The sequence below is a fragment of the Heterodontus francisci genome, chromosome 36 (assembly GCF_036365525.1).
Source record: "Heterodontus francisci isolate sHetFra1 chromosome 36, sHetFra1.hap1, whole genome shotgun sequence".
NCBI classification, from domain to species: Eukaryota; Metazoa; Chordata; class Chondrichthyes; order Heterodontiformes; family Heterodontidae; genus Heterodontus; species Heterodontus francisci.
The window spans coordinates 16,764,203-16,790,422 of NC_090406.1; the positions used below are offsets into that span (position 1 = coordinate 16,764,203).

At 41.4% G+C, this 26,220-nt stretch overlaps 1 protein-coding gene across 2 annotated transcripts in view; it reads left to right on the forward strand.

Moving 5' to 3' along the window:
• The window catches only part of fgf22 (fibroblast growth factor 22), a 149,333-nt gene extending 134,746 nt beyond the window's left edge, over positions 1-14,587 (forward strand). For both annotated transcript variants that reach the window (XM_068015808.1, XM_068015810.1), the window contains exons 3-4: positions 7,671-7,774; positions 13,408-14,587. In XM_068015808.1, coding sequence (XP_067871909.1) covers positions 7,671-7,774; positions 13,408-13,602 — 299 coding nt within the window. In that variant the 3' untranslated portion in view covers positions 13,603-14,587. The remainder of the gene's footprint in view (positions 1-7,670; positions 7,775-13,407) is intronic.
• Positions 14,588-26,220: the final 11,633 nt, after the last annotated feature.

Sequence of the window (26,220 nt, forward strand, 5' to 3'; positions counted from 1 at the left end):
GAGTATAACTGGAAGCTTGTGAGCACTTTTGTTAGAACAATTTCCCTATTCCAGCATAAAATGTGTCAGAAAAACATAACTGACTCACCCAGACTAGATAGTTCAAAGCTTCATTCCTGCTCTGGGCTGCATTTGCTGATCCCTCTGGGTTAGAAAGGGAAAAGTCAGCTGATTGTTACATGCACTTTGCAGCAAGCATCACTGTGTATGTGGGTGTTAGGTGAGAGCAGATTAAACACGGCTGGGACATTACTGCCAAACCCGCAACAACTGAATGGTCTTCTAACACTTGCTGTCTAAACACACACATGAGGAATGACCACTTGGGTGTGGTACCGGAAGGTGCCCAAGTCTAATAGATTCTTTCACCAATAACAAACAATGCCTTTAGATGGTCAAAAAAAGGGATAAAATGGGTAAAAGCTAGCGTATCACCATTATTATTTTAATTGCACTCATAAAACTCAGGTCATTCCCTGTAATCACTGGGATGTGGCATCTATCCTTACAGTCCAGAGTAATGTAAATCAATACTGAAACTTTCCACGATTCCAATGAGATAGAGAGAGCTACAAGAGAGAAGGGTGATACTAAAATTACCTAGCGGTCAGTCTTCATCAGTCATGTTATGCATTTTGTGTCTGTTGCCAAATTACTATTGCAACAGTGTGGCAAGCACTGTTCAGCCACTATAGTCTCCTGTTCTCTCTCCACATCCGAACAAATAGCGTTCATTTCATCACCTCGGAAGGCTGAAAGGCAGAGTTAAGTGCTGGAGGCCTGGCCTTGGGTCCAGTACTGAACTACTTCCTGTGCTATACTTACAATAAAAACTCTTATTCAGTTCAAATCATTTGAACATGGTCTCTCAGCATTTACATTTATCCACTGCTAATATAGTTCACATGCTCCACTTTGATTACCTTGATTGTAAGAACTACTGCCAGCACCATCTGTCAGTGCCTCAGGTCTACTTTACTGACGTGCACATACGCCTCTGAAGATTGGATGCAGAGCATCCCACTGCTAAAGTGGTATCTTTCACGCCAATTTGCAATGTGTATCTACTTCTACCTTGTAATATCCTTAGTGATGAAAAAATTCTAAGTATTTCAGTCAATTCGCTAGCCCACCAGTTTCAGCTGAAATTGTCTCATGGTGCTGTTTTGTAATGTCACAGCTGTGAAAATCACATTTTATTTCCATTCTTACTTTGTGTTTTTTTTCCCTTCTGCTGAAACATGATGGTTTCCAATAGTAAATGCATAAACCTTCATAATTAGGATTTTAAAGCTACTCTTCTGGCTGGCCAATGAGGTACAGGCAGCAGCATTTATGTTAATATTATCTCCCACTCATGCTTCATTACAGTGTTACATATAACCCACCCACAACTACCTGGTACAGTAGCGCCATGCAAAGGCACAACTAGAAATGATTATAGAAGTCAATGTTTGTTTGCATTTTTTGTTCCAAAAGGTCAATTTTCAAATGTTTTCATGTTGGGTCCATCCAATATATGAAACTCAGAGGCTGCAGTTATTAATCCATTACCATCTCATTGATACTACAAGCTGTGAATCTGTACTCTCAATGCATGAGAGAGGTCTCCACATTCATTTTTCTTTAGATTTTATAGACGGAAGCACCTAGCTTCTCAAAACATTTCTGAAGCCTTTATTTCAATCTATATTCTATGAGAACCTATAATGTCCAGCTTCATAAATTGATGGTCTTAGATGGTCTCTTAGAGTCCCTTAGATGATCTCACAATGTTCCACTCTGGTTAGGTTTAGTATGGGTTAGATTCAGGGTACAATTCTTCCCACTCCGCCTCAAAAATGCCCTTAACCCCAGTCTCAGATGAGTGAATGTTTGATTTTACACACTGCCCATCTTGGTTAGAGTTATGCAATTGGCAATTACTGGGAAATTATGGGTGGTACTTTGCTACGAGTAACGTCACAGCCTCACGTGCAAAGCTCATTCAGATTTGATTGATAGGAAAGGTGACATATAAAACAGCAACATCTAGTCTGTAGCAACAAGATTATAGTTATCACAAGAATCAACACATTGACAGTTGCGTGGAAATGGAACTTAAAAATACATAACAAGGTGACGATAGGTCATCAGATAATGCAAGTGGCATGTCTTCATCCCACAGTAGTTTTGGAAAGCAGGTTTGTTTTGATGGGGGTTTTATTATATTACAAATAGTCAATCATTTTGTGCATACAATATATGTAACTTCCTCTACAGTTACTTTCATGGATGTAGTGACTTAACCTCCTGCAGCCCTCATGTTTTCAATAGTAAGATATCAGCTGGTAGATAATTATCCTTTTCTGTCAAGATAAAATGTTGTAAGGATTTTTCACTTAACGATGCATTGAAATTAACAACTGCATCTTCTTGTAAATCGATGGGCTCCTTGTAAACTTGATAATCTGATTTTAAAATTTCACATTTAGTCTGATATCATCCTGACTGGGAGACCACAGCAACTGAAACCTCTGACAATCTTCACTGTGACTGTGCACTGCAGTTGCTTAAGCCCAACAAAATCTTTAATAGTGTGTGAGTCCTGCCAGTGGGTGCCAGGAGGCTATTTAACCACTGCCCTTAACTGGGGCTGGATTTTGCTGAGGAGGTAGAGGCGGGTTACAAGGCGGGCAAGCCAGCAAATTTGCACTGCAGGTCAACGTGCCGGTTGCCCAATATGTTGCCATCTTGATGTGATTTTTCGGAGGTGGCTTGTCGGGGGGACGGCCACCCACCCGATAGCAGTGGACAGTCAACTAGCTCAATTAATGGCCCACTTGGGCGCAGGTTGAAGACACTGCCAGGATTTTCCTGTTATCGGACCAGCAACACCCGCCCCCCCCCTCCCCCACCACCTTCCCCCCCACCCACCGCTGAGTTGGGAGGCCGGCAGCAGTTCAGAGGTGGCCTCCCGGCAGCAAGTTATAAGGCCATTGGGGTATTACCTCACTGGCCCCGTGAAGGGGCCCTAAAAGTGTGAAGGCCGCAGCTGCCCTATCTGCTTCAGCAGTACCCAACTCTGTCAGTGGGGTTGCCGTCAGTCCATTGCTGAGGCTCCTCCTTTTGGGCCTCCCACCTCAGGAACCCACCCGCGGTCCTTAAATTGGACGGTGAACACAGAGAGGGCCTGTTTATTGGCTGCCTCCTGGAAGATTCCCCAACTGTTGACGCATCTCTGACCTGTCTGTGGTCATAACACAGAAATGGTCCCAACGTCGGAGTCCCAACAATGTCGGGAAAATTCAGCCCTTGCTGTCTGCCATAGCACACTTCCAGCAGGTAATGCTGGATTCTTATCAGGAGTCAAATGATTGGCTAATTTTCCTTCCCCAACACCAGGAACATTGAGGAGAATGATATCACCTGCTGAGATTAGATAATGCAATATAGATCAAGGACCAAAATCTGAACACTTCTTGATTCAACTAGGCACCTTACAAAACTCACTAAATCAACTGGGAGCTCATCAACATCCTTTCCCCTATTTCAAAAACACTTTCCGCACATCACTGTCCAGTTTTCTTTGAATGACTTTCAGTAGCCGTAAAAGGAAATTCAACATCTAAAAAGTGTAGCTTTAGCTAGTGGCTCAGAAATATTCGACAGTGAGTGCTCAGCTTTATAGACCAGAAATTTGCCAGGTTCAACCGCTGGTTTGCGTTGAGCTACCTGATCTCAACATGGGCAACCATAAGGTAGCTAGAATTGTCCTCTTCAATGCAGTATTATGGAGGGCAAGATTGGCTAAGGTTCTCTTTGCTATACAGTGATTCTTGCTGGAAGTGCATTGTTTGGATGTTAGGTGAGGACAGAATTGGGTAGGGTGTTTCTGTCGTCAAATAGGCTGTCAGCATTCACTGCCAAGGTTTGCACAATGGTCACTTTGCCAAGCTACCCCTGACATCCAAGGAGTCAGCGTGATCCCAGTAGATCAGCAATGCTACTGCTGCAGCAAAGAGGAAAGGTAAAAATGGAGAAAAAAATTATCAAGAAAATTCAAAGATTAAGAATTGGATGTAAAACTTTTTAGTTGATAATTTATAGCGATTCTACAAAATATAGCAATTATTACAGTTTCAGGTGTTTGCTCCAGAGCCACTGATTAATAGTGACCCTATAAATCAAATTCTGTTTTATGAAACAGGATTCTGGGTGTTTCGGGAGATGCATTCTGTGATTCTGCTCGCTGTTCTGAGAAAACTGAAAATTAGCTGCTTGTTTATCCTTGTAGATCTTGTAATGGGTAACAAGGTTTGCTGTTAATAACACCCAATGATTAATTTATCATTTTTTAATGGAAGACTTAGAACACTAAGTCACTCTTGATGATGTTGTAGAATACTATCTGCTTTGGACCCTTTCAGTACAGCTGAAGAATGTCATAAATTCATATTAATTTGTACGTTCTGACTCAGCATTAACCAGAAAAATTCAGAGGTTAGCCTCAAACTGACAGCATCACAGACACTGTTGCCTGTTGGTAGACTCAAGGTCCAAGGGCTGTTCCCCATACTACATGGCAAATGACCTGTTGGATATTCTTATAAAGTGTTGCGGTCATAGCTGCCATCCACTGGTCCCTAAATTTTAAATTATTCAGCTGATGGGGCAAGTATATCTTTCTGGAAGTAATTGTCTGAGAGTTTACAGTAGAACAAGTTGAGTTCCGTTCAATGGGGTAGATTGTAAACACGTCCGCTCCCACCCCGCACCACCACCCCACCCCGCCACCCCCACCACCCCCCCGCAACCCCCCCTCCCCATCCTGCAGGAATGGTCCAGCTGGGGGTGGGTTAAGATGGTGGGGAGGGTCGCGCAGAATTTCCACAGCTTTCCAGCCACACCATCTTAGCTTGGCCATGAACAGGCACATGAGAGCTCCACGTCCCACCAGTTAGGCCTACTTTACATAGCAAGTCGCACCATGATGGCATTTGAACTTCCAATTCGCAAGGCCTGCTTATGGCAATACCTGACAGCTGAACTCTGGAAGGTGCCTGGAGTGGCCAGAAGAGGCCAAGATCAGTTTAAAAATGTAACTTACCTGTAGAATCCTCGTGAGCCAGGAAGAGCAGGAATGCTCTCCTGGGCTTTACAAAGAGTCCCTGGTCTTTCTAGCCCCAACCTTACCTCTCATTCCCAGTGTTGAAATTGGCTGCCAACTCCCCTCTCCAGCACTAACTTTATGCTGGGGACCATTTCCTTGTGCCCATGGGCTCCTACCTGCCTGCCCTGATGTGACTCCTTTTAGTTTTGGGTGAGAGACTAAACTGCTTTATTCAAATGAGGCCAGGAGTTTAAACGGTCCAGGGTTCACTATGACTTCCCCTTGGGTCAAAATCCTGGAACTCCCTTCCTAACAGCACTGTCTGTGTACCTACCCCACATGGACTGCAGCGGTTCAAGAAGGCAGCTCACCACCATCTTCTCAAGGGCAATTCGAGATGGGCAATAAATGCTGGCCTGGCCAGCGATGCCCACATCCCATGAATTAATTTTTTAAAAAGACAACATTTGGATTTATTGGATTCTTGAAACACAACTAATCTAGAATAACAATACTCAGTTTTTGTCTGTCTGGACTGTTTTGATTGGTCAGTTTAATGGGCGCATCTGTTGATGGGTTTATTTCATGGCTGGTGCCTTGTGCATGTGGAGGCATGTGGAGCACAAGGAGGACTGGAGCACGTGACGTACATTCAGCTGCCAACGCTTGGTGGTGGCAGTGTGGGGTGGGGTGTTTGATGGAGAACACAACCAATGGAAGGTAAGCGTAGCCAACAACAACATTACCCTAGCTGGAGAGATGGAGCTGAATTTTACCTAATCAATGGGGGTCCTGGTGGTGGGCCGGAAGGCAATCTGTGGGCCCCCCCCCCCCCACCCCGTTGCAAACTTACGGCCGGCAGGCAATTAACTGTCCACCATCAGGGACGCCATCTCTTTAAAGTATGAGCTCCCGCCTCCAAGATCTGCTGGCCAATCGGAAGGCCAGCTGCTCAGCAGAACCGGCAGTACCACTGGGAGCAGTGGTGACTGCCAGTACTGCAGAACGCCCTGCAACATCAAAGAGAGGGAAGACCCTGGAACAGGTGAGTGGGGTTGGAGTCACGTGCAGGCAGGCCCTGGCGAAGGGATGGTGTGTTGTTGGTGAGGGTAGGGTATCTTCTAGGGAGCTGTGATCACTGCCGTGGAACCTTCCAGGGCCCTGGGTTGCCCCCAAATGAGGGACTACCACCCCCTACTCCACTAGGTGGCCACTAGGTTTTACCATTAACTTAAGGGCCTCAATTGGCTTGGGGGCTTGGGGGCAGGAAGGCTGTCCTCAGCCTTTCCCGACTTGGTCTAAATTGGATGGTGCCGGGAAGGCGACGGGCAATTCAACCACCACCCCCCCCCCACCTTCCCGTGCAATTTTATGGAGCCCTTCTGCCTCCATTCCTGTCCCGCGGGGGTCCATAAAATTCAGCCCAATGTTTCTGTGAGGCACGGGATGGAATTTGTGGAAGGGATGGGGATGGCAAGAATGGGATGGGGATGGCATGGGAAGGATGGAATGGCATAGGATGGGGATGGTATGGGAGGGGTGATGAGATGATGGAATTGGTTAATTGTGACAAAATGGTGTGGAAAATTAATGATACAACTTATTATTAGAAAGCTATTCTTTGTGTTAAAAATGAAGATTCACTAAATTTAAATGTAACAGTTTTAGAAAAACTTCTTTTAGAAAAACTGTTTGGTGAATTAAAAGAATACATCAGCATTGACTCTATAGATGAAGAAGATTATAACAGTCTATATCCTCTAGAGTTTCTACATAGTCTATCTCTGGTGGGCATGCCACCACACAAATGTAGACTAAAGGAAGAAGCAGTTATAATGTTGCTACGAAACTTGAATCCTAAACAAGTACTTTGTCATAGAACAAGATTGGTAGTTAGGAAGTTGTTTTCTTCGATGACAGATGCTAAAATTATAATAGACAGATTTCAAGGGAATACAGTGTTTATTGCTCGAATAATATTGAGCCTTTTCAACTCAAGCGAAAACAGTTCCTAATTATACTTTCATATTCTATGACTATAAATAAACAAATCACAAGACCAGTCTCTTGACAAAATTTGTATTTATATTCTTCGGTCTAATTTTACACATGGACAGCTTTATGCAGCTTTTACCAGAGTGAGAAGTTTTGATTCTGTTAAAGGCTTTGGTGAAAGAATAACTAGAAATCCTGTATTTAAAGAAGTACTGTAGCAATAAAGATACGAACTTGACCCCAAGTGTTTTGCTGATCTCTGCAAGTAATGCATGTAAATTTAAAAGAGGGCAGTCTCAGTGCTATGAGGCAGATTTAGGAAACAGCTGGAAAAGTCTACCTTGTTGCTTAATTGGGATAATTTTGTAATTAGGAAACATGATAGGTTATATTAGAAATAAATGCAGAAAATATAACCCATAATGCTGCAACACAAACGTTTGCAATAGTTTTGACCATGAATGTAAACCCACACAGCATCATTGGCACAGTGATATCTCGAATTGTACCACATGACAATTCAAGGTTATCAGTCATTGGGGAAGAAAAGCCTCTTATAAGACATTTTCTTTTTCATTTTCAGGCATAATGGAAATCAGGTCAGTTAATGTCGGAGTAGTCGCAATCAAAGCGGTGAACACTGGCTTTTATTTAGCCATGAACAAGAAGGGAAAGCTATACGGCACGGTAAGGTTATACAAGCATCACAGTTTCACATAGTATTTAAAAAAACTAGGTCCTAAATTTCTCTTTAAAAACCTTGTGTGGGTTTGGTGGGTGGGGAATCTATTTGTGGTTGGCCCACTAACTTCATGCTTCAGGGACCAGGGTTCAAATCCTGCTCAGACTGATGATCTCCCCTGCCTGTTGACTGTAAAGATCCTATGGGAAATGAACGTGGGCACTCAATACAATTCCCAGTGGATGTTGGCCCACGACATAAAACTTCCCCTAAATTGGTACTCTCACTCAGGGAGGCTGCAGGAAGGTTGCTTTGATAAATGGAAGATGTCGTACTTGCACAGTAATTGCTGCTCTTCTAACACTGGGGCTGAGGCAATTGTTGAGACAGAGTAACCGAACTCGATATATCAGATTTAGGAATCCTCAATACTTAAATATAACCTATCATGTTTCCTAATTACAAACTTATCCCAATTAAGGAAGTAGATAGAGTTTAATTTCCAATACTAAGATCTATCACGGTGATGAGTGTAAATTAGCTCAGAAAAAAGAACAAAATCGCCTATACTCTGGGGTAGACTAACCTTTAACATTCAAAATTTCTCTACAGAAATACAGTAACTTCTACAGACTGCAGTGTTAATACAGAAATACCGCAACATTTCCCCAAAATCTCTCAGACATATTTCACTTGACAAATCCAGATTGCTACAATTGTAACCTGTTGCACATTTCTACGCAGATATTGGCCTTGAACATCCACAGACCAAAGCCTGCATGCTAGGAGTACCCTGGTTCTGTCTCCTCTTACCTGGTGTACTGGCCTGCTGGCAGATTCCCAGGCTGGGGCTGAGAAAACTCCCTGCTTGCGAGACCCCAACCGTGTCTTTCTAACATGGGTGACCTTGTTTGGGAACAGGCAGAGGTTCCTCTCAAAAGAAGGCTCCTTGGATACTGGCAGCGCAGGCCAAGTATCAGGTCCATGTTGAGTTTGTGGCCCTTCCACTACAATCATGCCCTACCTACAGCAGGCATGAACCAGATTTTCAGAGCCCTTGCTTTCAAAATTTCTATTTAGCAGGGTCTGCCCAATGATGCAGTGCCACAGAGAAATAGGACCTAGATTGGCACCCGTGACTCACTGTAGAAAAGGGTTGCTGATTTCAACTGTGCCAACTCTGTCTTTCACTTTGTGTGGAAGATCTTCCCTGGTACCTAATTTCTAGTAGCTATTTTTTAAAAAAACATTTCCATTCCTGTCTGTAGATTCTGTTGCAGATATGTTTTCCTCAACTCCGCATTGCGATTGCTAAATGGTCAGACATCATATGACAATGCTATTAAAAAAAAAATTGGACGCACTAAATTCCAAGGAACACGATGATTTTCTTAAAGAACAGGTTTTCAAATGAGGTTTCCAAGATTCTAGGGAATCTTCAAAGTGATCTCTGAAGGGAGTTATATGACCTAGAACTGCTAAATACTAATTTTACTAAATTACAATAACTGCAATAAATAAGCTGGATAGTTCTGTTTCAGCCCTCGCAGGCAGAATGGGCTGAATGGCCTCCTTCTGTGCTGTAAATTTTCAATGTATCTATAACATTCTCAACAACAAATGAGAGGAAACCCCTTAACTTTAATTATTACTTTGTGCTAATAGGTAGATTTCAAAATATTTTGCCGATTTTAATATAAAAAAGATTGACTTTTAAAAAATTGTAAATTGAAATCCAATTTGCAGGAATTCATTGAATTTGATATATCTACATGCAAAGTGAAAATACGATGACTGTCAACTTCCCCTTCTTCATCGCACACCCCCATATTTCCCTTCCATTTTCTACTCCTGAAGACACTCAGACAATTCTAGAGTATCCACAGCTCCATCCTCATCTCAGTATTCATTCTTCATGTATAAGCCCAAGCCCTTTGACTGACAGTGGAGAGGCCTGAAGGCCCAACCTGATCCTGTACTTACCCAATGTCTAAATATATACAATTTCCATCAAGATTCATTGACTAGCAATAGGAAAGAAAGAATGAACTTGCATTTCTCTGGGACCAGTCGCATCCAAAGAATGTCACAAAGCACTTCACAGCCAATGAACTGCTTTTGAAGTATGGACACTGTTGTTTTGAAGATAAGCACAGAAACCAGCTTACATATAACAATGACCCACAAACAAGATGAATGACCAGTTACTCTGTACTGGTGATTTTGGCTGAGAGATGATTATTGACCAGGACACCCGAACATTTTACATTCACCTGAACGGGCAGGTGAAGACTTGGTTTAAAGTCTTATCCAAAACTCACCACAGTAAGTTAATACAAACCCTGTTTATCTTCCCCCCGCCCCCTCACATTGGCCAGTATTGCTAAAATGCCACCTCGCTTTGTAAAATGTTCAATTTTTGCTCTGCAATAGGAAACATGATCACAGATTCTGTCATTTCTGGGCTGTTACTTTGCTTAAATAATGTACCAAAGTTTAGTGGACTTATTGACAGAAAAGGACAAGGAGATCGACCTAACCCTGCCCACATTACTTATTTACTTAATTACCGAGCAGCTGTTAGAATAATGCCTTTTGCTAAACTTCACACCCGACCCTGCATTTGAGTGGATTCTGATACCTGCCACTGATACTGGTAAGTGTGATGAATTTCATCCCTGATAAGGGCAACAAAAGAACAAAATACAAAGGAAACACATTGCCTGGATCATCTTTCATAACCTGACACACAATAAATTCCTACTTTACCACATGCTTCCATATCATGGTTACTGCCTTGGTCTGGAGCACAATACACCAGACTATCCTGGAGACATCTTAGAAACATTTTACAAGCACTTGTTTTATCACGCTAATTATCCAGTGAATTGGTTTGTCTCTATTTTTGGAGGGTGGGGGTGGTGGTAGGAGGTGGGACAGTTGACTTTTTGTGCTCATCGCTAACAAATGGAGCACTTTCTATCTCAGGTGACCAGCATCAGTACTCAAATCAGGAAGGTAAAGTTCTCTCGATTATATGGCATTGTTCTTAATAAATTACGGCCCTCAATCTCAAAGTTAAGCCTGTGCTCAATAATCACCACTGCAAATATATCAGTATGTCTACCATCTTGATCTGAGTAATTCCTGAGTTGGCTGCTGATGCTGGACTCCTGAAAAGGGGAAATGCTTCATTTGTTGGTCACGAGTACAAAATGTAAATTCCCACTTCCTTCAACAGTAAGACTGAACCCCAACCTCAAGAATGCAACCCTCTCTAGCACAGTGTAACATTTCCATTTCCCATCTGTGTGCCTTCATGATTGAGATTATTTCAGTGCCAAAAGGTATCTGTCCCCTAAAACACTTGAGAAAAAGTTCACAAGCGATTATCTACAACACAAATATTTGACTTCAACACCCACAGATTACTTGAAGTTAATGTTACTTTTCTAATGGGCAATCTGAAAGTTTAACCCTTAAACTCCTGAAATATTTTGAATGTTCTTTATACTCTGTGTTGGTCAATTCTGTTACTTAAATCATGTTTTGTAGAATTGTCAATACATCAATCCTTATGAGGCTTCTGAAGCATATCAACAAACAATAATAAAAATGGCTTATTCAATTTTTTATATTATGAATAGCATAGATGCATCTAAGGGGAAGCAAGATTGATAAATGGGGAAGAAATGAATAGAAGGTTATGCTGATAGGATTAGATAAAATAGAGTGGGGGGAAACCCATGTGTGGACCATAAACACTGGCATTGACCAGTTGGGCTGAATGGCCTGTTTCTATAATGTAATTTTATGTCATATGCATGCACCTGTATGGATAAGAAGCAGAGATGCTGCTGAGTATGGTAGGATCTTTATGATTCAGCTGCAAACTGCATTTGAACCCCTCAACGAGGCAAATAGAAGTAAATGACCTGGGTATTGATGTTTTTGCTGATTGATTGATAATTACAGCAAATGTTTTATGGTCTAAGCCTGTGAATTATGGAGTCTTAATGTGGTGCGAACTCTCCAGTAGTACCATGCCAGTCAGCCCAATGGAATGCAACAAATGTAATTTCGATTCAAACTGCTTTTCATTCAGAGCCCCTTACAGTCTGCAGCACTGTGAACTGACCTTTTGGAATCTGTAAAGATGGGTTTGATAACTCTATGCTTTGAATTCCAATCCTTGTAATCTCCACGTTACAAAGTTGCAATTTTCCTTAGACCACTGTCTTGCACTTTGTTCCAGACAATGAAGTCAACTATATAGTGATTGGCTGAAATCTTGAGGTCATTGACCTTTTATCAGTCAGGTCAACTGAAGTTCAGTGTCTCTTGACTGAAGTGCAATGTAAAGGGATAGAGCAGACTCACCAACGTCATTTTAATGTTGAGAATAGAAAATTCTGTCAGCAACCTACACTAAAAAGAAACATTTGTTGGTAATTTTTTTACAGATTAAAGATTCTGCCTAAGACCACATGATAGACTTTGGAGAATTGACTAGCCATTCCAACTTTCATTTGCCTTTTTTTCAGGAAAAAATTAGGGAAAAGGCTACTTGTCCTTTGAGCTTGCTTTCCCAAGCTGTGAGCAGGCAGATAGATAGAGTGGAACACACTATGTGAATGAGGGAGGAGGAAACATGACACAGTCTATGCTTGCCTGCCTTGCTTGCCAATGACAACTGTGGAGAAATCTGAGATGATCTTACCTTCCTAGACAGTGATCTGCTCCTTTTGGTGAAACAAATGGGAAGGAAATATTGACAACAGAGATGGGAAAAAAAAGTTTACTGTAATAATTCACCTTAAAAAATTGAACACATGGCAAAGTGATTCTTTTACACTTTAAAAAATCCCATTGATCCCCTTCCATTATATTTATGCCTCTCCCTGATTGGGATTGGGACAAACCTGCTTATAAACCATCTATGCTACTTTTGTAAAACCTACCTTGGCTGGAGGTATGAGTGACAGTTGCAGAAAGGGAGCTTTTCCTCAAAAGTTTCCTGCCTCTCTCCCCACTGCCACCATCCCACTAAGATGACAATTCTGCCAAATCTACTCACAGAGTGGAAAATGCTAAAGCTTTTCAAATCATAAATTGTTAAAGCACAGAAACAGGCCATTTGGCCTATCAGATTTATCTTGCTATTTTTCCCCACGAATCTTCACAAATTACTGAGTCTTTTCCCATACCTTTGCCACTCTCATACCTTTTTTATATTTTCAAGCCACTATCTAATTCCTTTTTCAAAAAAAATTATGGAGTCTGCTTTAAAGACAGATTGTGGCAAAAAATTTCACAATCTAAGCACCTTCTGCGTAAATAATTTATTTCTAAACTCCCATGTAATTTGTGCCCCCATTACTACTGTCTGGCTGACGAATTATTAAAACTAATTTTCCAGTTGTAGTCACCCTGGATTACTGCAGTGCAGTTCATACTGGACAACTATAGGGTTCCATTGGCACAGTGCTGGAAGAGGCCTCTCTTCTTGGATAGCGTAGATCCATATTTTGGAAATGGAGGCAACAGGAGAAATCGCAGTACCTATTGAGGAAGGAAAAATGAAAAAAACAATGGTCTAACAATTTTCCTCCAACTGTTGATTTTCTTTCTTTTCTAGGAAGAGTACAACAACAATTGTAAGTTTAAGGAAAGGATAGAAGAAAATGGTTACAATACCTACGCCTCGCTGAAATGGAAACACAAAGGGAGGCAAATGTTCATCTCATTAAATGGGAAAGGGTCCCCTCGCCGGGGACATAAAACAAGGAGAAAACATCTCTCAGCACACTTCCTACCCATGATGGTGCCCTAGAGGTCAGCTTGTGCCCACATGCCCTGAAACTTATATCATTACCAAGTCTTGCCAGTTGACGCTTCGAAAGAAAAAAATGCACATTTTCTTTTTTTTAAATTGTGGATCTCATATACAGAGCTATTTTCTCTGCATAAAGCTTGCGCAAGCAACAGAGCATATACTATTGTAAATATATGTTTTATTGGGACCATTTACAGCACCTCGAGATCTTCATCAATATTACTTTAGGACTTCTGTAGAGGAAAAGAAAACCCTTCAGCCACAATAGACAAAAGAAATGAAGCAGTAGGATTTAATGGAACAATTTGTTTTTTTTAAGAAAAGAAACCTGAAAGAAGCTGATTTCTTTTTTTGGCTTAGAGTGTGGACAAAAGCAGTAACAATGCTGTATGTGTGTCTGGGGTGGGCAGATGAGGAAGGGTAGGGAGAACAAAATAACTGTTGAGCACCTATACCAAAGTTCTGAATTGTTGCAATGCACCGAAGACTATGCTCTAGTCCCAGAAAGACTGCATTTGTAATTTGCACCAGGTTTAGAGAGACTACGTACAAGTAAACCATTAAAAGGTATCTTCCATAGGTTCCTGGACTTCATATCAACTGCATTCCCATTGTAGAAGATCCACACATTGGAAGTCCAAACTGATCTATTGTGAACACTGAACAGATTGATTTGTGACTCTTCTGTTACACACTGACACAAGAGCTCGGCTGCACTGCATGGTAACTGTTGGACAGGCTGATGATGTTGTAGGAAATGGTCATATTTATGCAATTATAAATTGTGATGTTATTCCTAGGTTAATACAATCAAACGTTTCATTGCATGGAACATTCTTGATGGTGGTTTTGCCAAACTACCAACATCACTTCAGAACAGGGGAAGCTGGCTTTCATGTAACATAACAACTCAATAAATCTCTTTCCTAGAAAGCACATGCAAGAGACATTGTTTTGTGATGCATTTCTAAAGCTTTGATGTGTTTCTTAGAGTGTTACAACTCTTTTACAACATTGTGAATAAAGTGGTATCTTACTAATTATATCCTTGCAGTTAATCACATTATCTGAATCCCTTGATTGCGTATTCACTGTATTTGTGAATTAGTATGATAAAAATTGCTTAAAAGTCACTGGCAGTTGCAGAGGAGAAATATTGAGGGCATTGCAGGGAATATTTTTCTTCATGGATGGTTAGATTCCAATCAGGTTTTCTTCCTTACCAACTTTAATCAGCAACATATTTTCAAGTATCAGAGCTCAACTCTGCCTGCCTGCCTAACACTGAAGGAAGTTTTGAGTCGATTATTACAAGAGCGCCCAGCTCTATGCAACTGACCACCAGATTAATTCAGGCTTTGAATTTAAACATAGCCTTGAGCAAAGTAAAGCTGATTGCCTGTTGATTGTAAAGCAAGAAAAAGGAAGATTTGAATTTGTAATCCGCTTTTCACAGCCTCAGTCATGATAGCGGTGGCTCAGTGGGTAACTCTCTTGTCTCTGAGGCAGTAGGTTGTGGGTTCAAGTGCCCCTCCAGAGACTTGAGCATAAAATCTAGGCTGTCACTCCAATACAGAGGGAATGCTGCACTGTTGAAGGCGCCACCTTTTAGATGAGCCGTTAAACTGAAGCCCTGTCTTCCCTCTCAGGAGAATGTAAAAGATCCCATGGTACTATGTCAAAGAAGAGCTGGGGTGTTTCCACTTGCTGCAGAATTAACATTGTATCATCCTTGAAGTAGCCATTGACGTTCCTTAGATTATTTCATACCGCTGCAGAATTTGTACAGCTCAGTCCTAAAGGTGATTTTGGGGCTCAAATGCCTGCAAGTGTGGATGGCACAATTCAGGCAGATTGCCCGAAGGGGAGGTCAAAATATGAATGGAATGCAGATCTGTTGGGGTTTTTATCCCATTGAAGAATCGCTAGTAATTTCCATCAGCAGGAGGAGCATTTTAATCTTCTGCACCCCAGATCCCCCCTACCTCATGTCTGCAGCCAGCTTTAGGGCAATGCATGGGTCATCCCAGGATTTTTGCCATCCATAGGCCTAACAGAGCAAACACTCATAGAGAGCAGGCATGGGTTTTGTACTGGGCCTTTCCAAGGCTCCAAGCTTCTCAAGAAGTACAGACAATAAATTCACAGGAGATCAATTATCATGTAATGGAAACGCATTTCCAGGTGGGAAAGGAACATTTGTTTTGGAATTCAATCTTCAACTTCTGAAGCACTTTAGCTCCCTTCGCGGCTGCTTCAATTTGTGAGCAATCCTTTGGGCGAGCGCCTCTACAGGCGATTATTAAAATGTCCCAGTCCCTGGGATTTGGGACAGGATTAATAACCTCAGCGATCATCAGCTGCAAGTCAATCCCCTCCCAGCACTCATCCCACAGGAGAGCAGCAATCCCAGAATGTATGAAGAACATGCTTCAAAATTTAGTATGTATATTTTTTGTACACAATTTCAGATTTCCCATATTGGAATGATACAAGTCACAATAGTCATAATGCCCTTTGTATGTCATTGGAAGCTCATTTTGTCGTCTCTCAAAGAATCCCTCTTCACCACACACAGCAATCAATGTTTCTTATCCAGGAAAGTTCCCAGAACTGTTCGCATAGAAACAAAAAAAAACAAAGAAAATCATCTTTTATTTACAAAGTTTTCGCAACAAAACAGTTACGAAGAATAAATTGTATAGTCCTTATTTATTTTAAAATGATGATTCATAACACATTGAACGTCACTTATCCATTGCATATCAAGTAATGATTCACATGAAGTGTATAGAAAATCAATCATCTCACATACATACAGCTGCCAACATGTTGGTTAGTTTTTCCTGCTACACATGATTGTTACGTGTAAATGCTTTCCAATATACCCAGCTGATACACCAATAAAAGTTCATATAAATAATACCCGTTGTATGCTGACTTTGTATACCCAGTTCCTGATGTGGTTGGTGCTGCAAGGAGACAAATAATTCTAGCCATGTTTCCACAGTTGCATTATTGTCATCTTCAAATGTATTTCAGTCCTAAGAGCTTTAGGATAAATGCTGTTGTCTCTTATACGCATGACACTTTCCTGTTAACTTTCCTCCCCATGTTTTTAGTGGTTGATGTGAAACTGAACTGGTGGCTTTGCAATATTGTCTGAGCCCCATTCGACTTTAGACAGGCATTAACCCATTTATTTTAACTATGTTAATGCTTGCCAAAACATATGTGCTAAGAGCATTTTTTTCATTTGTTAACTTGATGTGGGTGACGCTGGCAAGCCACCTTTATTGCACCCCCCCCCCCCCACCCCACACTAATTGCCCTGAGAGGATGATGGTGGCTCTGCTTGTTGAACCACTGCAGTCTTATTGGTCATGATGCCACCATAATGGTGTCAGGGAAGTGGTAGTACCTGACCTTTTCCGATTGGAAACTTTTGTTCCTTGCTGTGTTTTTGAAATTGATTTGGTAAGTTAACAGCCTTCCCCTTAAATTCTATGTACATCTTATTGCCTTTGTAATTTGCATCCAACAAAAATTGGTAAAAAGCTGAAGCTGCTTTCATTGGAACCTTTGCATAAAACTTTGCAAAGAACATCGTCATTCCAACATTGTATAAATTAACATTATTCACATGCTTGTGGCAATACAGATAATGGATTGTGTATTTTTAACATTGGATATATACTTTCAAAAAATATTGGCAAAGAGTATCTTCTAGGTATCTAGGAATCCACATTATGAAATATTAAGATTCAACAGCATGCAATTACATAGCGCCTTTAAAATAAAGAAACGTCGACCATGTTTCACAGATAATTAGAAAGAAAACTCACCGAGGCAGGAGGAAGAGATTAAAAGGGACGACCAAGGTTAGATTAAAGAGATGAGTTAAAGGAGGTGGATAGGTTTGGGGAGGGAATTCCAGAGAGTAGGGCAGACAAGCCACTGATACTCAAAGACTTAGTTAATACTCAGCTATATCGATAAAGATTAAAACTTCATCTGATCAATAGCTGTATGACAAGTAAGTATTTTAATTAGCACACTTTACTTGAACTTTACAGCTTGCTTTTTATACACATTTCTAAATGTTATTCAACCCACTAATTATGTTCCTAATCTTGGGAGCACAATACATTTGAATCCTAAAGAACACACCCAATCTGACAAGTAATTTAGATTGTGTACAAGACTTTTTATTCGCATTAATTACATTTAAGGCTATCTCTGGCAGCTATTCTGCAAAAGAAGCAAGCAAACATGCAGAAGTTTGTGAATGTTATTATATTTTATTACAAAGATAACTGTGTACAAAGACTTTAACTTCTGACCATCTTGGTGAGCATCTGAACTCTTTCAACACATCTCACCCCCTCCCCCCCCGCCCCCCCCCCCCTTCATCCCCATATTCTCTGTGCTCTTTCTCAACTGTTACTAAAATAATGGGCCAGCTTCCCCCTGTGCTCCAATCAATGCTAGTCTGAACTGTTATGGCCAGGCAAGGAGGGAGTCTCAGGCTCCCCTCTTGCCCTTCCTCTTATTTGACCGCAACAGGGTTTATTACTTTTAGACAGTGGTAGTGCTTACCACCTCTATGAGTGTTTTACCTCTTTCCTTTACTGTGATCTTGAAAGAACCAATTAGACAGGTTTTCTTGAGTATAAGTAAGAATGCGGTAAATTTATTATACTTAATAATCTAATCCCGATTTAAAAATAATCAAATATACGCTACACAGTCACGCACACATTCACATGAAAATCACACGCACACAAATTGATTACAGAGGGAAAAATAGATATGGCAGTTGGATTAAAGTCCAGAATAAATGGAACTTAAATACATAGTCTGTGAAGTAGATGATCCGTAGTCCTGTATTCTTGAAGTTCTCGACTGGTCAAAGTGCACTTTGTGGTTGGCCTGCTTTGCTCAGAGTTTTCTTGAAGGCAGATTGGTAGGTGGTTCTCTTCCCCTGGTCTCTGGCAGTCTGTAGGCTTGGAGAGTCTAGGAACTCTAACTGTCTGTAGGCTCGGAGAGTCCGCAGTCGCAGATAGTTTTCAAACTTGATGTTTTCTGGAGAGAGGGAGTAAGGAAAGCATGCAGCCTTCTCTGCTGCTGCACACTCAGGGCTGAATTTTATTAGCTCGCTGCACATTGCAACAGCGTGCTTTGAAGTCGGCGGCCTTCCGACGCGGAAGCGCCGCCGCTGAGCCCCCGCGATATTTAACTTTCTCTTCAATCTTCCCTTTCTCTGTGGAAATGCTGCATTCTTTAATGTTATTAGAGATAAAAAGTAAATAAAGGATTGACAGTGTTCCTTCTGCCAAGCAGCAGAAACATGAATGGGGGCGAATCGCTTTGCTTAGTTCATGGTTATGCATTGAGGGACATGTTTTATCGAGTTTATGATTTCTAGTTATATTGTGCTCACATCAGGTACCTGTTTATCCAGTGCAATACTCTAGTATTTCCTAACCTCTTTTGCAACACTAACTGTATAGGGCTCCCTCTCATCCCTGATTAAGGAGTGCCAGATATTAAAGTTTAGTTTTTTTAGTTTAGAGATACAGCACTGAAACAGGCCCTTCGGCCCACCGAGTCTGTGCCGACCATCAACCACCCATTTATACTAATCCTACACTAATCCCAGATTCCTACTACATCCCCACCTGTCCCTCTAATTCCCTACGACCTACCTATACTAGGGGCAATTTTATAATGGCCAATTAACCTATCAACCTGCAAGTCTTTGGCATGTGGGAGGAAACCGGAGCACCCGGAGGAAACCCACGCAGACACAGGGAGAACTTGCAAACTCCACACAGGCAGTACCCAGAATCGAACCCAGGTCCCTGGAGCTGTGAGGCTGCGGTGCTAACCACTGCGCCACTGTGCCGCCCTAATCATCTTGCTTAAAGGCCCTTTCTTAGAAAAATATTATAACTCCACTTATGAAGATTTCCTTTGCTTGGCACTTCTAAATAAATTGTAAATTTGTTCTTTTAGTAAAAGTAGCTGCTTGTTTCAGTTGGTAACATGTTCACCTCCAAGTCAGAAGAATGTTTGTTTGAGCCCCACATCAAAACCTGAGAGCACAATTTAGACTAACACGTCACTGCAATATTGCGGCAATGCTGAAGTGTTGGAGGTGCCACCCTTCAGATGAGTTGGTCAGCCATGAAGCAACTGCCAGTTCCAATAGTTTGGGTGAATATTCAAGATTTCCTGGTGTATTTGAGGAACAGGGAGCTGCTTTGGCTAACATTCTTCCTTCGATCAAGATCATTTTAAAAAGACGGTCATTTGTCTAATTGTTGTTTGTGACACCTTGATTTGTGTAAATTGGCTGCTGTATGTGTCTACAAAACAACAGGACGTGAAATGCTTGGTTCCAAATAGCTCTAAGTTTTCTCTTTCCCCTTTTGATTGCGTTGGAAATATCAACCAAAGGAAATCTTCCAGGATGAGTTGCTGATGCAATTACCAAAACTGTTCTTCCTTCAAAAATGTGTCGCATAAACCCCAAAAAGAAATAAGGCCTGTAATAAATGTTATCACGCTCTGCTTTATTTGAAGTCCTGAGGTTTATTATCCTCACAAAGTACCTACTGGCCAGCCCCCAATTTTTATCATATTTCTGAAAATGTAGCCACCTCAGTGGGTAAATTTTGATGAAGCCACGCAGCCCATGATAAGGTATAATTATTTTGTTTTTAATGATTTTGTGATTCAATCAGTAGCACAACAAACAGAATCTGTAGTAGCACTTAGAACAAGATCAAAGTGGCTCTTTTGATCTCAGTTTAAAAAACCTTCAGTAGACACGCCATTCTAAATCAAAAGGAATGTTCAGATGCCATGCTCAACCAAACATACATAACTTAACAGACACAAAACAAGTGCAGGTGCTTTTTGTGGTTTTACATAGGCACAAGCACAAGACCATTATAATAGGATGTTCTGTCTTCTATGTATTAAGTGGTCATTATTGCTTTTGATGGACTGTATTTATGAGCCAGATGTGGCCCATGGTAGAATTGTAACTTAGACGTTTGGCAAACTGTAATGTTTGTTCTGTTTTGTTTCCTAATGTCAGATGTTTATTTTCATGACTTGATTGAATGAATAAATTGGGCAATCCCCTAAATGTCAAATTCTTTTAAAGGAGTACTGAAGGGTTGAATCACTCTATACCCACTGGGTCTACAAGAGTGACAGAGTGCCACAAATTTAATTCCCCAGCCATCACAAGCACAAAAACATTCTAAATCCCTCTTCTATAGTCTGCAGTTGTTCCTGCTTTTCAAAGCACAAGAACTTGGGATTAGGCTTGTTTTGTTTAAAAAAAGTTCTATAGTACTTTGTGAATGAACCTTAGGACTCATGAGCATAAAACACTCCTTACCCGCAGTGTTTTTTTCTACAAAATGTACAAGTCACTGTTCTACAGCCAGTACTGTCTCTATGTGGGAGGGAATGGAAGGTCATATTTCAAACTACAAGTACATTTTCAAATTGAAATCTTTACACATTTATGGTGACTGAATACCCATAATTGTAAATTGTGCCAATGTCTTTTCTTTGTTGAAATATGTGTCTAGATTCCTTGTAATAATTCATTGATACTGGAACCCCTGAATACTCCTTAAGGACTATCCTTACAGTAGAATTATTTGGATGTTGCTTTTTTTATTATTCAGCGTATGAAGGTAGAGATTAATGAATTGCTTCTGCACCTTACCTTCCCTCCAAATCAAATTTGGCCTCTGGTTATCAATGTTAAAATTTTTGAAACAAGTAACGCAGAAAATGTCCAGGAATAGGCTTATTCGTTTTAGCAAAAAATATATCATATTAATGCCAATTCAGAGAGTCATGTTCAACTATTGGGCGAATTACATTGCCTGCCTTCACAGTTATTGATCCCAGAATTTGGTCATAAACCACAACAGTGCGAGGTGAAAACATGTAATTTGCCCCATGATTTGAAAAAAAACTAAGAAACGTCAATCTAGCATAAAAATTGCTGGGTCAATTGAAAATTTCAAGACTGAGATTGATGGATTTTTATTTGGTGAGGATGTCAGAGGATATGAATCAAAGGTGAGTAAATGGAATTGAGGGACAGATCTAATCAAATGGTGGAACTAGCTAGAGGGTCTGGTCTATTCTTGTTTCTATGTTCCAAGATATATTATTGTTAGTGAACAGAAATGTCAGAAAATATTTAACACATCTGTATAACATCCCTCTGTCTACTATATTAACAGAGGTGAGATGCTTTCCCATATATTTCCTTGCTTAAATAATGGTGCTGATTTTCCAAACCTTTGGTTTTGCATTCTTGGAGCGTAAAAGTCGGGAAAATGGAGATGGAGACCATTTACACCAAGTCATCCCCCTTGCACTGACCCAGCTGTTGCATCTCAAACTCCTCTCCAGCATCAGCTGGAAAGCCCCAAGATTGCTGCGGGCCCAATTTTAACCTACTCAAACCCATTCACTTACACAGAATTAAATTGGGCCCTGTACAATTTTTTTTTCCAGTTTTCTGGTGATAGGCACTGCCAAGGAGGGGATTGGGCCCAGGTTACACCAGGCCATGTTAATAGCCAAGGACAGGAAATTCAGGCAAACCTGAGCCTGGGAAGGCACAGTGTACTTGGGTGCACTCTTCTTGTCTAGTGCTGGGCAGGAAGGGAAGGGAAGGGATGGGAGAGGGGTGGGTGGTGGTGGGGGGGGGGGGGGGATGGTGAGCAAAATTGGGCCCAAAGTTTTTTCTTAAGTCATTTTGAAAAGTATCCCTATTAAATATTAACACAAGATTGTATTCTAAAATTTCTACAGCTGAAAACAATGGGAGCATTGGAAGACATTAAACATAGGACTATATGTTATTTTCCTACCCTCTTGAATGACTGTTATTTTTGATTAAAGTACACAAATGTATATAATTCAGAACACAGTATTCTATTGCAGTTATTTTATACCTGTAATCATAACTTTATATTATCTGAGGAAAAACAGCACTGAACTGTGCCTTATGTCTTACACTTCATTTATAACACTAATGTAGACTGCACTGGTGCAGACATGATTATGGCCTACTGACTATGAATGGACCTAAAATCTGAACCAGGTGAGCACTTGGTTTTCTGAGGCTATCATGGAGAGATGACAAGGAAAAGCAAAGCATTTCTCCACAGAGGGAATGGGCCACTTTGCACAATTGCATCTCTCGTCATACTGGTACTCAAACTGGACCTTGGTAAAACGTTCAGAAAAGAAATAATAACAGTATCCCCTTGAAGCTTTCAAATTTCTACCATCCATGTGTAAACATTCTAGGCTGCCAATGGGAGCACCCAGTCCACATACCCATCTCTAAATTCTTGTGAAATGAATTAGGAGTCTCAACCCAGCTCTTATTAGACATGGGTCCATAGCTCTAAATTGCCTGCGTTGGCAAGGAAGGGTGCAAAATATAAGTTAATATGAAAAGTAGAAATGCGTTCTGCATAGCTTTAATTGAGTGAATTAATTGCACTCTTAGCATAAGTAAAAACATTCTCTATAGAGAGAAATACAATCTACAACTTTGGCAAGGGCAATATTTGGGGGTGGGGGGAGGGGGGGAATTCCATATTATTAACAAATCTTTTGCTTTCATTCCATTTTGAAATTAGATTGCTCGAGACTTACCAAAGCTGGGATCACAGCAAAGATCATTCTAACAGTTCATAAATAATATGTTTCCTGAAGTATGGGAGCTAAATTTATTAAAGCTGCCAGTTTTTATGATAGTAACATTTCTCTCATTTGTGATATTAATTTTTTAATGTGACAGAAGAGGAGAAAGGATTTCCCTGGCCAATGTTCCCCTGTTAACCAACACCACGTTGTTCAAGATTCCAAAAATGGCCAATAATTGATGTGCACTATCTTGCCATATTCGCCTTCAGAAATACCAGTGACTGCAACTCAGAAGTAATATTTTGCCAACTTGGGCAGTTTCGAAGTATGGGTCCATGGAGTTGGGTTGAGACTCCGAATATGCTTTGTAGGATATTCTAGGGGTGTTACAACATGCTATTTAAATGCAAGTTCATTCTTTGCCTGTTCATATCTTGATCTATCTACCCCACATCAGCTAATTTGGAGGATTCTGAATCCTGCCCTGCATGATGAGTGGTAGAAAACCAGGGCAGAACTAACAATATGGATACAAAATAGGGATGAATGACTACATAAGGAAAACATACAGGCTATAAAAGGGATCATGGCATTAAAATGGGAGCCTCCAGTGGGATTGAAGTACAGATTAGCCATGATGTAATTTAATGCCAAAACTGAATGGCCCAGTCCTGTTCCAATGACCTATTAAATGATAACGTCAGTATATGGGAGTGCTTTTTCCAAATTCCCACCTGCCCCCCAACCCGCTCTGTCTAAGGCAGTGACCCATTCCACAGGGACTTCCTCCTAGGCTCCCTCCTACTTCTCACCCACATGCTGCCTCTCGGTGACATCATCCAAAAACACAGCGTTAGCTTTCACATGTATGCTGACGACACCCAGCACTACTTCACGACCACCTCACTCGACTCCTCCAATGTTGCTAGATTATCAGACTGTCTATCTGATGTCCACTACTGGATGAGCAGAAATGTCCTCAATTAAATATTGGGATGACTGAAGCCATTGTTTTAGGTCCCCGCTCCAAACTCCGTTCTCTAGCTACCGGCTCCATGCCTCTCCCTGGCAACAGTCCAAGACTAAACTAAAAGCAAAATACTGCAGATGCTGGAAATCTGAAATAAAAACAAGAAATGCTGGAAATACTCAGCAGGTCTGGAACCGTCTGTGGAGAAAGAAGCAGAGTTAACGTTTCAGGTCAGTGACCCTTCATCAGAACTAGCAAATATTAGAAATGTAATTTGTTTTAAGCAAGTAAAGCCGGGGTGGGGTACGAGATAACAAAAGAGAAGGTGTTGATAGGGCAAGGTCACAGAGAATAACTGACCAGAAGGTCATGGAGCAAAGGCAAACAGTATGTTAATGGTGTGGTGAAAGACAAAGCGTTAGTGCAGAGAGGGTGTTAATTGACAGAAGAATGAACAGCCCTGGCTCCAAGCACAAACATGAAAAAAAAGTGGGTAGGCACCATAGAAACAAACTAAACCAAAATAAAGAAATAGAAAAAAAGAAAAAAGAACTAAAAATAAAATTAGGCATGATACAGCCTGCCGGACTGAACATTGAGTTCAATAATTTCAGAGCATGATGGGTCCCCCTTTTTATTTTTATTTTTAGTATCTGATTTTCATCACTCCACCATTGGTGGCCACGCCTTCAATTATCTAGGCCCTAAGCTCTGGAATATACTCCCTACACCTCTCTGTCTCTTTACCTCATGTTCCCCCTTTAAAGTCACTCCTTAAAACCTCTTTGACCAAGCTTTTGGTCATCTGACCTAATATCTCCATATTTTATTTTATAATGCTACTGTGAAGAGCCTTGGGACATTTAATTATGTTAAAGGCGCTATATAAACGTAAGTTGTTATTTTCCATGTGAGTCCAGATATCCAAGTGACTGCAGTAGAGAGAAATAACAGCTGTACCCAATCCTGTCCTCGACTGATATCCTCTTTTTAGTGGAGATTATCAGGTAATGATCGATCTCAGTCTTCAAAATTTCAATTAACCTTGCATTCACCGCCTTTTGTGGGAGCAAGTTTTTACTTTCAACCACCCTTTTGTGTGAAAAAGTGCTTTCTGACTTTACTCCAAAATAGGCACCTCTAGTTTTAAGATTATGCCTGCACATTCTGTATATCTCCTCCAGAGGAAATACCACATCGAATTCTTTGATTATTTTAAACACCTTGGCTGGAATTTTACACCACCTCAACGAGCCGGATGGTGGCGGGGTTGTGAGGGTGTGGGGGTGCGTGGTGGTGACATAAAATGGAGCAGGAGGCTGCGGGAGGCTTTCCCGACCCACTCCCGCCTCCGCCTCCCTTTAGGTAGGGTGGTGGGGGGATTGTGAAAAACCGCCTGCCCACCCCAGGCTAATCAAGGCCCTTAAATGGTCACTTAATGGCCACTTAAGGGCCTTCGCCCGCCTCCACGCGGATTTTACACATGGCAAGTGGGCGTCCTGGAGCCGGAAAAAGCCACCTGTGAAAACTTAATGAGCATTAAAACAAAAAGACAATTAAAACTTAGCAATTTTTTTAGCTTCTCCCTGCAGGTGGTTTCCTTGTTTCCACTCGCTGTGTGGATATGCAGCTTCCGATCGTCTCGGGGGCGGGACCTGTTCATCGGGCACAGGGTGCCCGATGGCAGGCCGCCCCTGCTACCCCAACCATCCCCAGCACCCAACACGCCCTCCTTCCCCCCAACCGACCACGTTTGCCTCGCTGGGGCCCGGCCGATTACCCTCGGCAAGGCAACCAAAACCAACCTGTCTTCCCGGCTCAATGTCTTCGGCTCGGCTGCAGTCCCAGCAGTGGCCACCGCTCCTGGTGGCACTGCCGGGACCAAGAGCTGCCGGCCCGCTGATTGGCGGGCAGCTCAATGAGGCCAGACTTCCTCCCTC